This window comes from Danio rerio, chromosome 15, assembly GCF_049306965.1.
Source record: "Danio rerio strain Tuebingen ecotype United States chromosome 15, GRCz12tu, whole genome shotgun sequence".
Lineage (NCBI taxonomy): Eukaryota > Metazoa > Chordata > Actinopteri > Cypriniformes > Danionidae > Danio > Danio rerio.
The window spans coordinates 24,030,394-24,044,024 of NC_133190.1; the positions used below are offsets into that span (position 1 = coordinate 24,030,394).

Here is a 13,631-nt window from a genome sequence, read left to right on the forward strand (position 1 = left end):
CCAACATTAGGCACATTCAAATCAAGACTGAAAACACATCTGTTTAGCTGTGCCTTTACTGAATGAGCACTGTGCTGCGTTCGACAGATTGCACTATCATGTTTTTCTCTTCTTCTTCATTCTTTCATATCACATTTTACCTGTTTTTATGTTTTGTTTTGTTTTTACGCATTTTTATTATTTGTTTTTATTTTTATTTTACTTGTTTCTTTTATTCTTGTTTATGTAAAGCACTTTGAATTGCCATTGTGTATGAAATGTGCTATATAAATAAACTTGCCTTGCCTTGCCTATTTGTGTTCCACAAAAAATGTTTGAAATAGGGAAGTCAATTTCCAAACAATAAAAAAAATTGCAGAATTTTTTGCTGTTAATCATTAACCGTAAAAATACAAGAAGTGTTTATTACTATGGCATGACAGGATGTGCAAATGACAGTACAAACGTAAGCATCCTCAACAAAAGGAAAAATTTTATACTGTGATTAAAAGGCTTTAGGATTGTACAAAGAATCAATGACTGATTAGTTCTTTTCGACACAAATATGTCTATATATATATACACTCACCGGCCACTTTATTAGGTACAGCTGTCTAACTGCTCGTTAACGCAAATTTCTAATCAGCCAATCACATGGCACGAACTTAATGTATTAGGCATGTAGTAACACTCAGGATGATCTGCTGCAGTTCAAACTGAGTATCAGAATGAGGAAGAAAGGTGATTTAAGTATTCTGAGTATTTCAGAAACAGCTGATCTACTGGGAGATCTACAGCAGAAGATCACACCCAGTGCCTCTCCTGTCAGCTAAGAGCAAGAAACTGAGGCTACAATTCACAAAGGTTCACCAAAGTTGGACAATAGAAGATTGGAAAAACATTGCCTGGTCTGACGAGTCTCAAATTTTGATGTGACGTTCAGATGGTAGGGTCATAATTTGGCGTCATCTACATGAAAGCATGGATCCAGCCTGGCTTGTATTAATGATTCAGGCTGGTGGTGGTGGTGTAACGGTGTGGGGAATATTTTCTTGTCACACTTTGGTCCCAATTAGTACCAATTGAGCATTGCTGTGTCAACGCCACAGCCTACCTGAGTACTGTTGTTGACCATGTCTATCCCTTTATGACCAGTGTACCCATCTTCTGATGACTACTTCCAGCAGGATAACGCGTCATGTCATGAAGCGTGAGGAATATTTCTAGTATCCTGCTGAATCTATGCCACGAAGGATAAAGGTAGTTCTGAAGGCAAAAGTGGGTCCAACCCAGTGCTAGCAAGGTGTGCCTAATAAAGTGGCCAGTTAGTGTATGTCAGTCATTGTTTTTGTTTATATTTATCCTCATAAGTAAACATTGTTAATTTTGCAAGATATTCTTAAATATATTTACATCTTGCAAAATGGCCAATGTTTACTCATCAAGAACCATAACAAAATAAAGGCTGATGCCATACAGTTATTGGCCCAATCTTTTACGTACTTCACATAAATAACATATCAATATTACAAAATTATGTTAGTAATTTCAATTTAGCAGCTAGTTAGATAATACACTAATTCATTTTAGATAATTAGCAATCCGATAATGCTGCCCACAATGAATGTGGTGCAACCTCAGATGGTAAACTCATGCTCAGTTCTCTTTCTCCAAGTGTAGTGGCAGAGAGCTGTTTATAAACTCATGCTTTGCTCACTTCATTTTACTTCTGCACTGGCTGTAAGTGTTTTGCATGTCGAATGGGTCTCAAAATTATGCAAGTTAATGACTTCTGTGCTTGGTCGACTATGGATAAAGAATATCAACTTAAATGATAATCAGCAGTTATTTAATTATTGGCATCCTTGGTTTGATTTTACTTGAGGGCGAGTTAGATTTTATGACTGACCACACTGCGTAGGGTCCTCGTCTGAGCCATCCTGGCAGTCGTCATCTCCGTCACAGACCCAGCGCTGAGGAATACAGTGACCAGTGTGACACTGGAAACTACTGCTCTCACACGTATGGTGACCCACTTCATGAAACAGAAAGAGGAAGAGATGGATGTTAAAAATGTAGATGTGGCATTTTTTACTGTATATGTCTTGCACGCATGTGTGTAAATGAGTCTGTTTTCTCTCACCAGTACAGTTGGCCTCATCTGACCAGTCTCTGCAGTCGTTGTCCCCATCACAGCGCCATGCGTCCCGAATACAAGCGCCTCTTGCACAGGTGAACTCTCCTGGTCCACACTTGTGAGACTCTAAAGGAAAGATAAGACACATTGAGAAACCCTATTAAAAAAAATCATAAAATCATGTTAGAACACTTGCAAGATCTAAACTTGTTTGAAATGTGCTCTTTATGAAGCTTAACAGTAAAAATGTTTTCAATTGTTCGACTTTTTTTGTTTTTATATTTATACTTTATGTATTTTTTGTAATTTTTAGTAATTTCTAGGGGTGTAACGATACACTCAGCTCACGATACGATGTGTATCACGATATAATGTTCACGATACGATATGTATCACGATATTTGGAATAAAAATTTTAAATTAAACTTAAATGCAAATTTTACCAAGAAAACTATTTTTTATGTATTTCTTTTGTTTCAACTTGTTAAACTGAACCTTCTTTAAGAAAATAAATTAAACAGGCCTGTCTCTGGAAAATAAAACAATTTAAAAACTTCTTAAAAATATTATTGAAATGAAAGAGACAAAATTAAGGAACAATTTAAGTAAAGGTGCAAAAAAATAAGCTTTCTATTCAATTGAATTTAACAGTAAGAGCTTAAGGCTTTGCTTGATCACTTGCGTTTTTTTGTGTGTGCAAAAAAAAATCACATTTCCAGGTATTTAATTCATATTTAATTAAATTCATTTAGAGATATCTCTAATTACAATTGTGACTAGTCAAAACTCATTTAGAGATATCTGCAAATATTTTTCAATGGCAGTCAATGGAGGAATATGACTAGTCATAATATATTTGCAGATTCTGATTTTGTACTAGTACAATTGTAATTGCAGATATCTCTAATTGTCATTCTGACAAGTCGAATTATAATTATGACTAGTCACAATATAATTAGAGATATCTCTAAATATATTTATGGATAGTCAGAACAAAGGTTTAAATGCTAAAACAGCTTGCCATACGCGCGCGTCTATCATCCGCCCTCTGTAGTAACAGCTCACGGTCAGCTCACGTCATGTGTGATTTTGCGGCGGGAACATTATATGAAGACAGAGTGATATTTTAGGGTGAATTGTACCTTATAAATACAGTATGTGACTCTTTCAACACCATTAGGAGGTATCCCTGTTGCTGTGCAAAGTATGTAAATCACTGTGAAGACTTTAAAACTTAGGCTATGTTTGACCCAGTATGCGTGTCAAAAAGCGGACGAGTCTAAAGCAATGACTGTACAACCGAAATGTTGCCAGACGTCTGATTTTGAGAGGATGGGCCATCCTCTATTTCAACTCCACTCATCTTGGTCTGCTAACATTACTGCTGCTGCATTCTGAACTCACGTGCGACAGCAGGTGGAACGTAGCTCACGTGCAAACAGCTCAACTAATAAGAGAAAACGGATGTCATATCGTAATCAAACCATCATAACGCCACGATGCATATTGTGACATTTTTGCATCGCAATAAATCGAACAACGATAAATCGTTACACCCCTAGTAATTTCATATACCTTTTAAAAATAATAAATCATATTATACAATTTTAAGTACTAACCTATAATTATTTTTTATAATATTATATTATTATTATTATTATTTATAATTACCTCTAAAAAATGTATATTAAATCTTAATTATATTATATTATATTATATTTAAATTTTGCTTTAATTTTATTTAAAAACCCTTTGCAACACTGACTGAGAAACAGAAATAAAAACATTTCAGTTTCATACCAACTGTTCTAACATGTAGATTATAACCAATAATAGATTATTATAATGCTAAATTTTAAATCATCAGCAATCAACCTCAGATATTTCCTTTATGAGCACATGGGCAAGCCCCAAACATTACCACAATGCTCCTCGTCACTGTTATCCCCACAGTCGTCCTCATGGTCACACTTGAAGGCCAGAGGAATACAGGAACCTGAAGCTACACAACGGAACTGCACTGAAGGGTCACAGGAAGTGGTGGCTGCGGACAGAATGACACATAAAACATCTGCGTTATATTACAATATTATTTGATCATGTTGTGTGGGGCTGAAATAACAGGAGTTTTTTGGGAAAAATAACAAAAGGGGAGGGTGGCGGGAGATGGGTCTGAAATACGGGGGACTCCCGAAAAAAAAAAAAAACGGGAGTGTGGCAGGTATGGTAATACATACAATATATACACGTCAAATTAAAAATGTCTTTCAAAATTGTCTAAAACAACAATGGGTGTTGTTTAACAGTTAGAGAACAACTTTGATGAAATGATTTGAACAACTTTAAATGTTAACTACTGTATATTACATTACATATAAACAATATTCACTACTGCATAAAATATACATTACATATTTATATATTTCTTGTTTAACTAGTATTGTTAACTTTGTTGTTTTTAATTCAGTTGCCATTATTTAATATTTATATGTGCATTGTCATTATTATTTTCCCCCCTACTATTTGTTTTAATAAAAGCCTCAGGTAGACAGATGTTGAAAATTAGCATGTGTGCTAAAATACTCAAGCAAATGCATATGGACTGTATTTGTAATGAACATGTTAGATTTAAAAAAATTGATAAACAAATATGAAACAAAGGGGACGGGGCTGATGATGTCACTCACGGCACTCTTGCTCATCACTCATGTCGCCGCAGTCATTGTCACTGTCGCACTTCCAGATGCTGCTAATGCACTTCCCGTTAGCGCAGCGGTGCTGGTTTGGCAAACATGTGTGCTCTGAAACAAGGGAACAGCAACAGATAGAAAGACATAGACTTAAAAAAGTGTAAACCAGCAGATTTAGAGATCATAATATGGGGCACTCTTGTGTCAGTCAGACCTGTCTTGACACATGTATTGTTGTGTAGTTGGTATCCGCTGGGACACTGGCACTGACGCTCTCCTGAGGGCAGGACGCTGGTGGGAACCCCATCGGGACAAACACAGTGACGCTGGTTTCCAGGCTGGGGAAGGCACAGAAGACTGCATGGCTGATCTGCGCAGGCATTCTGACCTAAAGAAGAGCAGAAAATTAAAACACACACACAAAAAAAAAACATTTCTAAGTCCTAAACTAGTTGCGGGTGCTATTTAAGACCCATGAAATCAATTTTGGGGTTGTGTGGCTTTTGGTGCATGCCTGTTAGCTTCTACCCTTCAGAGCTTACAGTACTTATGGAAAACAACAATGAAAAATAAGCCTCGAAGTTGACAAAAAACAACTTTAAGGGAAAAAAAACTAATTATATAATTTTTTGTTAGCTTCAAAGCCATTCATATGAGTCAGTTCATAATAAATAATCCTCTTGAAAACAGGGATAAAGAAAATTCTTTCAGGGGAAATTCAGATACAATGCATTAGGCATTTCATGTATTTGTATATTTATAAATCGTATTCCTAAACATTAGGCCTAAAAAGAGAAATAAGTGCATAACAAATATTATTTCGATAAATTGACCAAAAATACCGCATGTTCCACCAGTGTTTAATATTAGTCACATGTATGATATACTACAATTTATGTGCTAAATTAGACTGTACGGTTAAATTTTTATATATCTTAATTTTTACTTTTAATTTTTACTTTTAGATATAGAACAAAATGTTTTTTTTTGTTATTTTAGCACTTCTAATTAAAGTAAATACATTTTTAATTGCTAAATTAAAAAAACTGTATATACAGTAGAAGTCAGAATTATTAGCCCTCCTGTACATTTTGCTTTCCCAATTTCTGTTTAATGGAGAGAAAACTCAACACATTTCCAAACATAATATTTCTAATAACTGTAGGGGTGTCAAAATAAATTGCTTCTTTGGTGCACCATGATGCAGATGGGGACAATTCGATATCGGTTCAGTAATAAGTCAGAGCCGGTTATTACGTACTGACGTCACTTACATCCTATACACAATGTAAAAATCCATCTCTGCCTCTCTCTCTCTCACCCACTTTGCACATTTGACCCGCTGCGCTGGCTTCTTTGTGAGGTAACTTTTTCTTTCCTCTTGGCTATTAAATCGATACTTGTGGATCCAGACATGAGCGTGCCTGATTTTCGAGTTTTCTCCACTGTGTCTATCACGAATTACCTGCAGTGGCGCCCCCAGAAATTTTTTTTTAGGGGTGGCCAGAAGAGGCCATACGAAATCTTGGGGTGGCACACAAAAAAAAAGAAGTATGAATTCAGTGCAATGTTATATTTTTGTTCCTAGTAAATGTATTAATGGGGTTTTAATTCATTTAATTAAATACTCTTGAAATATTGCAATTAATTCCTAGAAATAATTCAGCGAGTACCTGTGTAAACCAAATAAACATCAATATTTAGTTTTAAAACACTTTTCATACTTATAAATAACTTTTTAGGTATGTTTCACATACTTTTATTGTACAGCATACAGTATATGCCATGTCTAAAATTAATGAAGATTAATGAGTTAATTATTAAACAAACAAATGAACAAACTGGACAAAAGGCATTACTATATACACACACACTCTCTATACAGACCCTAATAATATTATTTATCCACAATATTATTCTAGCCACAATATTATTAATGCAGCTTCTACTATTGATGTAAATAATAAATTGCCATTGCTATCTATTGAAGGTGTGTGCGTGCTGTTAACGAAGATTTATTTATATTTATTCTAAATAAATACAACTATCATTAATATTATTATACAATTATTATTCTAAATAAATAACAGAAATCAATACTAATTGTTACTGGAAAACAATGCAACAACAGGGTTAGCGATATGCTAAAATCAGTTAAGAAACCTTTTGCATGAATATTAATTATGACAATTTTAAAGAAAACAAAAACATTTGTTTCATAGAATTATCTGTTGTCTTAGACCCTACTCATGGCCAAGAGTTAATGTTATGAAGTCTTACCTCCCTGACTCTTTATCCCTCCTTTCTGCTTTAAAGCTCAGTAACATCATCATCATATCATATAAACTTTAGTTTAATCAACTTGCAAAACTCGCTGCGTACCGACACCTCTGCACAAAAGTCTGTTACTCCGGTTTCACGGCGTATGAAAGGTGCGTATTTTATCGCCGTACATGCAAACAACCGCGATGCAGACAAGAGTGCATGAGGTGCATGCGAATGGTTTTCTGCGCGTATGCGTCAGTTTGCTTTCACCAGCGTTGAACCAGCTCTGATGGGAAGAGGCACTGAATCAGCTACGTCATTGGCACCAACATTAATTTAGTGGCTGCATTTTATTTATTTATTGAAATATTGGCAATTTATATAAGTACATTTAAATTAATAATGTCAAAAGCAAAATCATATTGGGGTGGCCAGAATTTACCCCTTGGGGCACCCCTGATTACCTGTGATAACCGTGTATTATGCACATAAAGACTGTAACCGCAGCCGTTTTTCCCGCGTGACTCATCAGTGAACAACACTTTAATTTCTAAAGCCAAGGGCAGTCCTTTCTGTAAAGTGGGTGAGGACAATGACGAATCATTGGGGTGTAAGACAGTGCTCAAAAAGCAAGTGGGATAATATTTACAGTTTATTTTAGTTTATTTCCCAATAACTAGGTTAATTAGGCAAGTCATTATATAATGATGATTTGTTCTGTAGACAATCAGAAAAAAATATTGCTTAAAGAGGCTAATAATATTGACCTTAAAATGTTTTTTAAAATTATAATAATAAAAACTGCTTTTATTCTAGCTGAAATAAAACAAATAAGACTTTCTCAAAAAGAAGACATATTATAGGAAATACTGTGAAAATTCTCTTACCCTGTTAAACATAATTTGGTCTAACCTCTGTTTTTTCCCTTGTAGAAGATCTTGAGGTCCATTACTCCTGTTAGGCGGCCCACTATCAACTCACTGTCCGGTGAGCCTGATTTCGGTGCTTTGAAGATTCCCATTCTGGACCAGTCATCCCAGTACAGGTCATTCTACACCAACAAAGACACCAAAAGTTTAACAATGTGTTACCAATCCTTACCTGCAACACTGCCATGATTCATACAGTACCACTGTGCCTACCTTAAAAACAGCAATAGCGTAAGGATGAGGCAGGCCCTCCATTATGACAGTGCGGCTTCCTCCATTAAAATCAGCTCGTTCAATGCGGTCTCCATATGCCTCTGTCCAGTACAGCCACGACTCATCAGCTGTAATGCCATTAGGCCAGCGGACTCCCTCTGACACAATGCAGGAGATGTTCGAGCCGTCCATCCAGCTGCGGTAGACGCCTGCTGCACGATCACCCCAATCTGTCCAAAACATCAAGCTAAGAGAGACATGCAGATCAGTGAAAATCCTTTTCACAAAAACAAATAATAACAAAATAAAAAAAATTCACTAAAACCTAAAATTCTCTATTATCCGTCGAAAACAATACGAGGTACTACCGATATATCTCAAATAAAACAAACATTTTCAAAGAGATGGCTGATGACTGATATTTCTGTATCCAAATTAATCATTAATCTCAGTTGATAACCAATAAATGATGGCAATATTTTAAGCATTTTCAAGAAAAATGCTCTAATATCAGCTAATACTATGAAACCGATATATCTGATACAATACAAAACAAAAAAAAATGTATACCAGCTGATAACTGATAAATTATGCTAGTATATTTAGTCATTTCATTCATTCATTCATTTATTTTCTTGTCAGCTTAGTCCCTTTATTAATCTGGGGTCGCCACAGCGGAATGGACCACCAAGTTATCCAGCACATTTTTACGTTTTATGCAGCGGATGCCCTTCAAGCCGCAAGCCATCTTTGGGAAACATCCACAAACACTCATTCACACACATTCATACACTACGGACAATTTAGCCTATCCAATTCACCTGTACCGCATGTCTTTGGACTGTGGGGATTAAGTTAATTCAAAAAAAAAAAAAAAGAAGAAGAATATCAGCTCATAACCTGTACATACCGATATATCGGATTCAATAAAAAAATACTTTAATTCAAGCTGACAAGACATTATTTTACCAATAAAATTATTTACCAATAAAAAAATATTTCTTTGATGTCAGCTAATAACCGAAACAAGGTGCCAATATAAGTGATGCATTAAAACAGTTCTTCAATATGGGCCAATAACTGATGCGTTACAGATATATGATACAATAAACAACTTCTCAAATATCAGCTGATAACTGATATATGTTACACAATAAATCTCTAATATCACCTGTACATTAAACCAGTATGTTTAGTGTAATTTCACAAAAAATCTAAATTCTGTTAAAACCAAAGATAAGAGAGGCATTACAGTGGAAAAAATAAAGCACACCTCTCTGCTGGCATGAGTGCCAGGGCTCGAGGCTGGTCCACCACTGAAGAGTTGACCAGAGTGCGTCTCAGGTCTCCATCAGAGTTGGACACCTGGAACACATACAGTGTGAGGATGAGTTTATGAATGAACAGCTGAACCTGATGATGCTGAAGAAGTTTTAACCTTTCATTACCTCAATCTTCTGTGCACCTGCATCCACCCAATAAAGCAATCGGCTGATGGGGTCAAACGACAGCGCCTCCACATTTTGCAAGTCCCTTTTGACAATCACTTCCTGTCCAGAGCTTCCATTCATACACAGTCTCTGTAAAAGAAGAACAAACAGACTTTTAAACCATAATCTGTCATTTTGACTGCTAGAGGGCGCACATTCATGACAAATGAATTGAGCAGGGCTTGACATTAACTTTTTTGATCACCAGCCACTGTGGCTAGTAACGTTATTAACCACTGGTCATTTTCACTAGCCATAATTTTGTTGTTGGGAAAATATATTTCATATGCATTAAATTGACTTTGACATGCTAAAATTAATTTAAATGTTGTGTTATGTCCTCCTGTTCATTTAACTTTTTTGTGTGTTGTGAATGACCTTGCATAATGAGCATTATTAAATGAATTTCATAGTGTCACGTAGCAATTAGTTTTTATTTCACATGACTTTTCAGGGCTCAACACAAAGCATTTACCAAATTTTTCTCAACCAACACCAAACTAATTATTTCCTGGCCATAATTTCTAAATAATGTGTCAAAGCAAGCAAAATATAGCTGCATACATACACTTTTTATTTAACAAAAATGTTCTTCAATACAACTGACATTTAAAAAATTGATCGTCATAAAACTATGCACAGTACTCTGTCCAGGTCAATGAGAACCAATCGCACTAGTTGCGTTTCCAGGCACAGTTGCTTCGCACAAGGTAACGGGAGTCTGTCTCTCACAGTGCAAATGTGAGGTGATCACCCTTCACTCGGTAGTTACCTGCTTTGATTTGCTTGCGCGCGAACAGTTATTTTAACAGTTAGTCATGCTGCTTCTGGATTCGAAGATCACATTTGCACACATATTGACAAACAACCATAAACTATAATTCCAATCTTTAGTGACTAGCCAGTACTGGCAATTTAAAAATGGTTTGCAACCAGCCAAATTGGCTAGTGGGCGTAACTGTCTTACCCACTAAAATTTGCTCACGGGTGTTAATGTCAAGCCCTGGAAATATGTATATAATATATTGCAAAAATTAAGACAGCAAAAGAAATAACAATGCTTTAATGTTATGTTTGTTTGTTTTTTGCACATTTATTATCACCTTTAATATATTGGTTATTTATTTATTTATTTTTTGGCATTATATTTGTAACAATTTATTTACAATTTACAGTTTTAAGTCAAATTTGTGCAAATATTTGGTTTCACATTAGATTCGTTTCCATCCACCTAATATTAAGTGCATTTTGTTTATGCGCATGAAAAAAAATTGTCGATGAAAATGCCAAGATGCACATAATTTATGGAAATGTGCATAAAAAAATGTATGCAGATAATTAAGTAGGATTAACTTTTTATTCAATAAGAAAAGATGTGCATAAACTGCGATGGAAAGACTTTTACCAAAACAAATTCCAGTATGCGCATTAAAAAAGTCATGTGATTTTGTTATAAGAGATCATGTGATAATAAATATTTGTGTGAATGGATAAACCAGCAGGCTGAGCACATTGTAAAACATCTGAAATGTTGTTTTGGTCATTCTAAAACGCCTTCGCCATTTCAGTATAAGTGTTATTATATTATTAATGACCTTCAGAACTGTCAAGACCGTCTGTGCTCGGCGTCTGACGCCTTCAAACACCACCACACGTTCATTGCGTGCCAGGATTGCCTTCTGAGGCGCAAGTCATTTATTAAATAAAGAAGAGATTAACGCAGCATCTCCTACTGCAGCAAAGTCCGCTTTTACTGTTAATATTTGGCACCAGTTAATCAGGAAAGGCGCTGTTGTTCACTTTGACTTGTTGGATGGAAACGCTGCTTTATCCGCACGTCTTTCATGCGATATTCTAGTTTTGTGCATAAATTTAATTCACATTTTTTGATGGAAACAGCTATTCACATGTAGCAATATTTACATTTTGATACTAAAAAAGTAAAAAAATATATATAAAAAATAAATGTTATTTACACCCTAAATGTATACTAACATTTTTAATTACTTCATTGCTGAAACTTTAGAGACTAACATTAAAGTGTCGAATTGAAGATGTACAATCATTTTAAGAGTTGCTTTTACCAGTTACCAACAGGTCATGCATCCATATATTATTGAAAGATGCTTATTCACCTGTATGGTGTCCAGCGAAATATCCGCCCAGTACAGGCAGTTCTTCTCATAATCAAAGTCCAGTGCCACAGCCTCGTGAAGACCCGTGAGAGGCAGCTGCTGGTCTGTGCCAGAGGCCAGGTCATAGCGGTGGATGGAGTTCCTCACAGCATACAGGATAAACTCATTACTCTCTAAAGAAACACACACACACACACACAAAAACAGCGGGTCTCGGTTAAGAATTAAAACAAGACTCACTCCAGAGAAAAACACACCTGAACACTCCATATGTCCTTGTTGAGCATTTAATTTTAAACTCATTGGCACTAAAAGAGAGTTGTTTCTCGCTAACCACCTCCACACTTCAGGGTAGACCTTTCATTTTCTGTTTCATTGCAAATTGTAAAAGAAACCTGATGGCCCCACTGAGAGTCACATCACTTTCTTCTCCCACTGGTTCAGACTGGAGCCTTTTGAAAGGGCTCCTTATTTATTCCCAGAACCCTCTAGTTGGAGAAGAGAGCCAATCAGCGTGAGCACTGAAGCGTGGTCAAGTGGCTGAGCGCCACAATGCCAGAGAGAAGAGCCAGTCTAGACAGAAGCGACTCTTTATGGGGCCTTTGATCACACTCCAAACTATCCTCATTTGATCTTCAGATGCTTCAATGTACAGCATTTCAATTAAATCTATATTAGGTGCAAGAGTAAAGGATCACAGCAGAGTGAATCTTGAAATCTTAGAATTTTTAAATTGTTAGGGAAAATGACATCTATATATTACTTCTGAACATGATTACAATATCATTAGCCATAACAAACCACTGCATTATAACTGTACTTTATTAGGTTCAGCTATGAAAAAAAGAACACGTGCCTTACTTTATGCAAAGCTGTACTTAAAACAGGTTAATGCAAAGCCTTGCCTTTAAGGCAAGTCATTACACTCGGCGGCCAACTTTAAAAGCCTCTCTGACAGTATGCTTGGGCATTCTGTTAGAATTGTGAAACATTGAATTCTCTAAAATTGCTTGCTACTGTAAGCTTATGATTAGATTTCATATTAGGAATCACATATAAAATTAAACAACAACTTTCTTTTTAGCTTCATTTCTAAACGTTTGAATCACACAAAATATGCAGAAACTCACATCTGCTCCGAGCCCCTCTCCATAGAATGTCAGTCTATTGTGATCAATGATTGGCTCCTGTACTAGAAGGCAGGGCTTCATTCACTATATTAACTGTTACACTTTTCGCTATTCAAAACTATACAAGTGACATGCCTTGTGTATTCTATAGTCTTTGGTTAATGTCAGTCAGCCTTTAAAAATGCTTAGGTCAAATATTTGATGATATGGTTAGGCTCATTCTACTTCAATAAATGACATTATAACACAAAATAATGTGTAACCTTAACTACAATAATAACTATCCTTCACCTGCACACGTAGGATTAAAAAGAACACAAATCTTCTCTAATATTATAAATGCTGTTACTGTTATTTTTGACCAATTCAATGCAAAAAAGTTGCTAAAAGTAAGCACGTGTTTAAAAATTCTCATTAAACAATATTTATTTTCTTCCAATTACATTTTCCAGAAATTTTTAAAACTTGAATTCAATTTATTTTCAATATGCAGTACTCTGATTTAACTATTGTTGAATCTTTTTTAGATTGTATTGCGCAATCTAAATAAAATTATACTTGGCTTGTTTATCCACCCTTACATTCCTCTATATTCCTCTTTTTCTGTGAACCATCTTATGTGTTTTTTTAATCTAAAACTAATAAATAATCTCTATTACTAAA

At 35.4% G+C, this 13,631-nt stretch overlaps 2 protein-coding genes across 5 annotated transcripts in view; one reads left to right on the top strand and one right to left on the bottom strand.

Annotated features, from left to right (window-relative positions):
• The window catches only part of LOC101886227 (ovostatin), a 370,069-nt gene extending 363,561 nt beyond the window's left edge, over nt 1-6,508 (top strand). Inside the window, exon 4 of the transcript XR_012390823.1 lies at nt 6,290-6,508. The gene's annotated coding sequence lies outside the window, so the exon portion shown is untranslated. The remainder of the gene's footprint in view (nt 1-6,289) is intronic.
• Nucleotides 1-13,631, bottom strand: part of sorl1 (sortilin-related receptor, L(DLR class) A repeats containing) — a 129,185-nt gene that overhangs the window by 25,212 nt on the left and 90,342 nt on the right. For all 4 annotated transcript variants that reach the window (XR_012390822.1, XM_073923655.1, XM_068213715.1 and 1 more), the window contains exons 17-26: nt 11,839-12,011; nt 9,662-9,793; nt 9,487-9,578; nt 8,214-8,460; nt 7,984-8,122; nt 5,021-5,194; nt 4,804-4,917; nt 4,038-4,160; nt 2,123-2,242; nt 1,889-2,014 (exon numbers count right to left, since the gene is read on the bottom strand). Coding sequence is in view for 3 of the 4 variants with exons in the window: in XM_073923655.1 (XP_073779756.1) it covers nt 1,889-2,014; nt 2,123-2,242; nt 4,038-4,160; nt 4,804-4,917; nt 5,021-5,194; nt 7,984-8,122; nt 8,214-8,460; nt 9,487-9,578; nt 9,662-9,793; nt 11,839-12,011 (1,440 nt within the window). In the remaining variant the exon portion in view is untranslated. The remainder of the gene's footprint in view (nt 1-1,888; nt 2,015-2,122; nt 2,243-4,037; nt 4,161-4,803; nt 4,918-5,020; nt 5,195-7,983; nt 8,123-8,213; nt 8,461-9,486; nt 9,579-9,661; nt 9,794-11,838; nt 12,012-13,631) is intronic.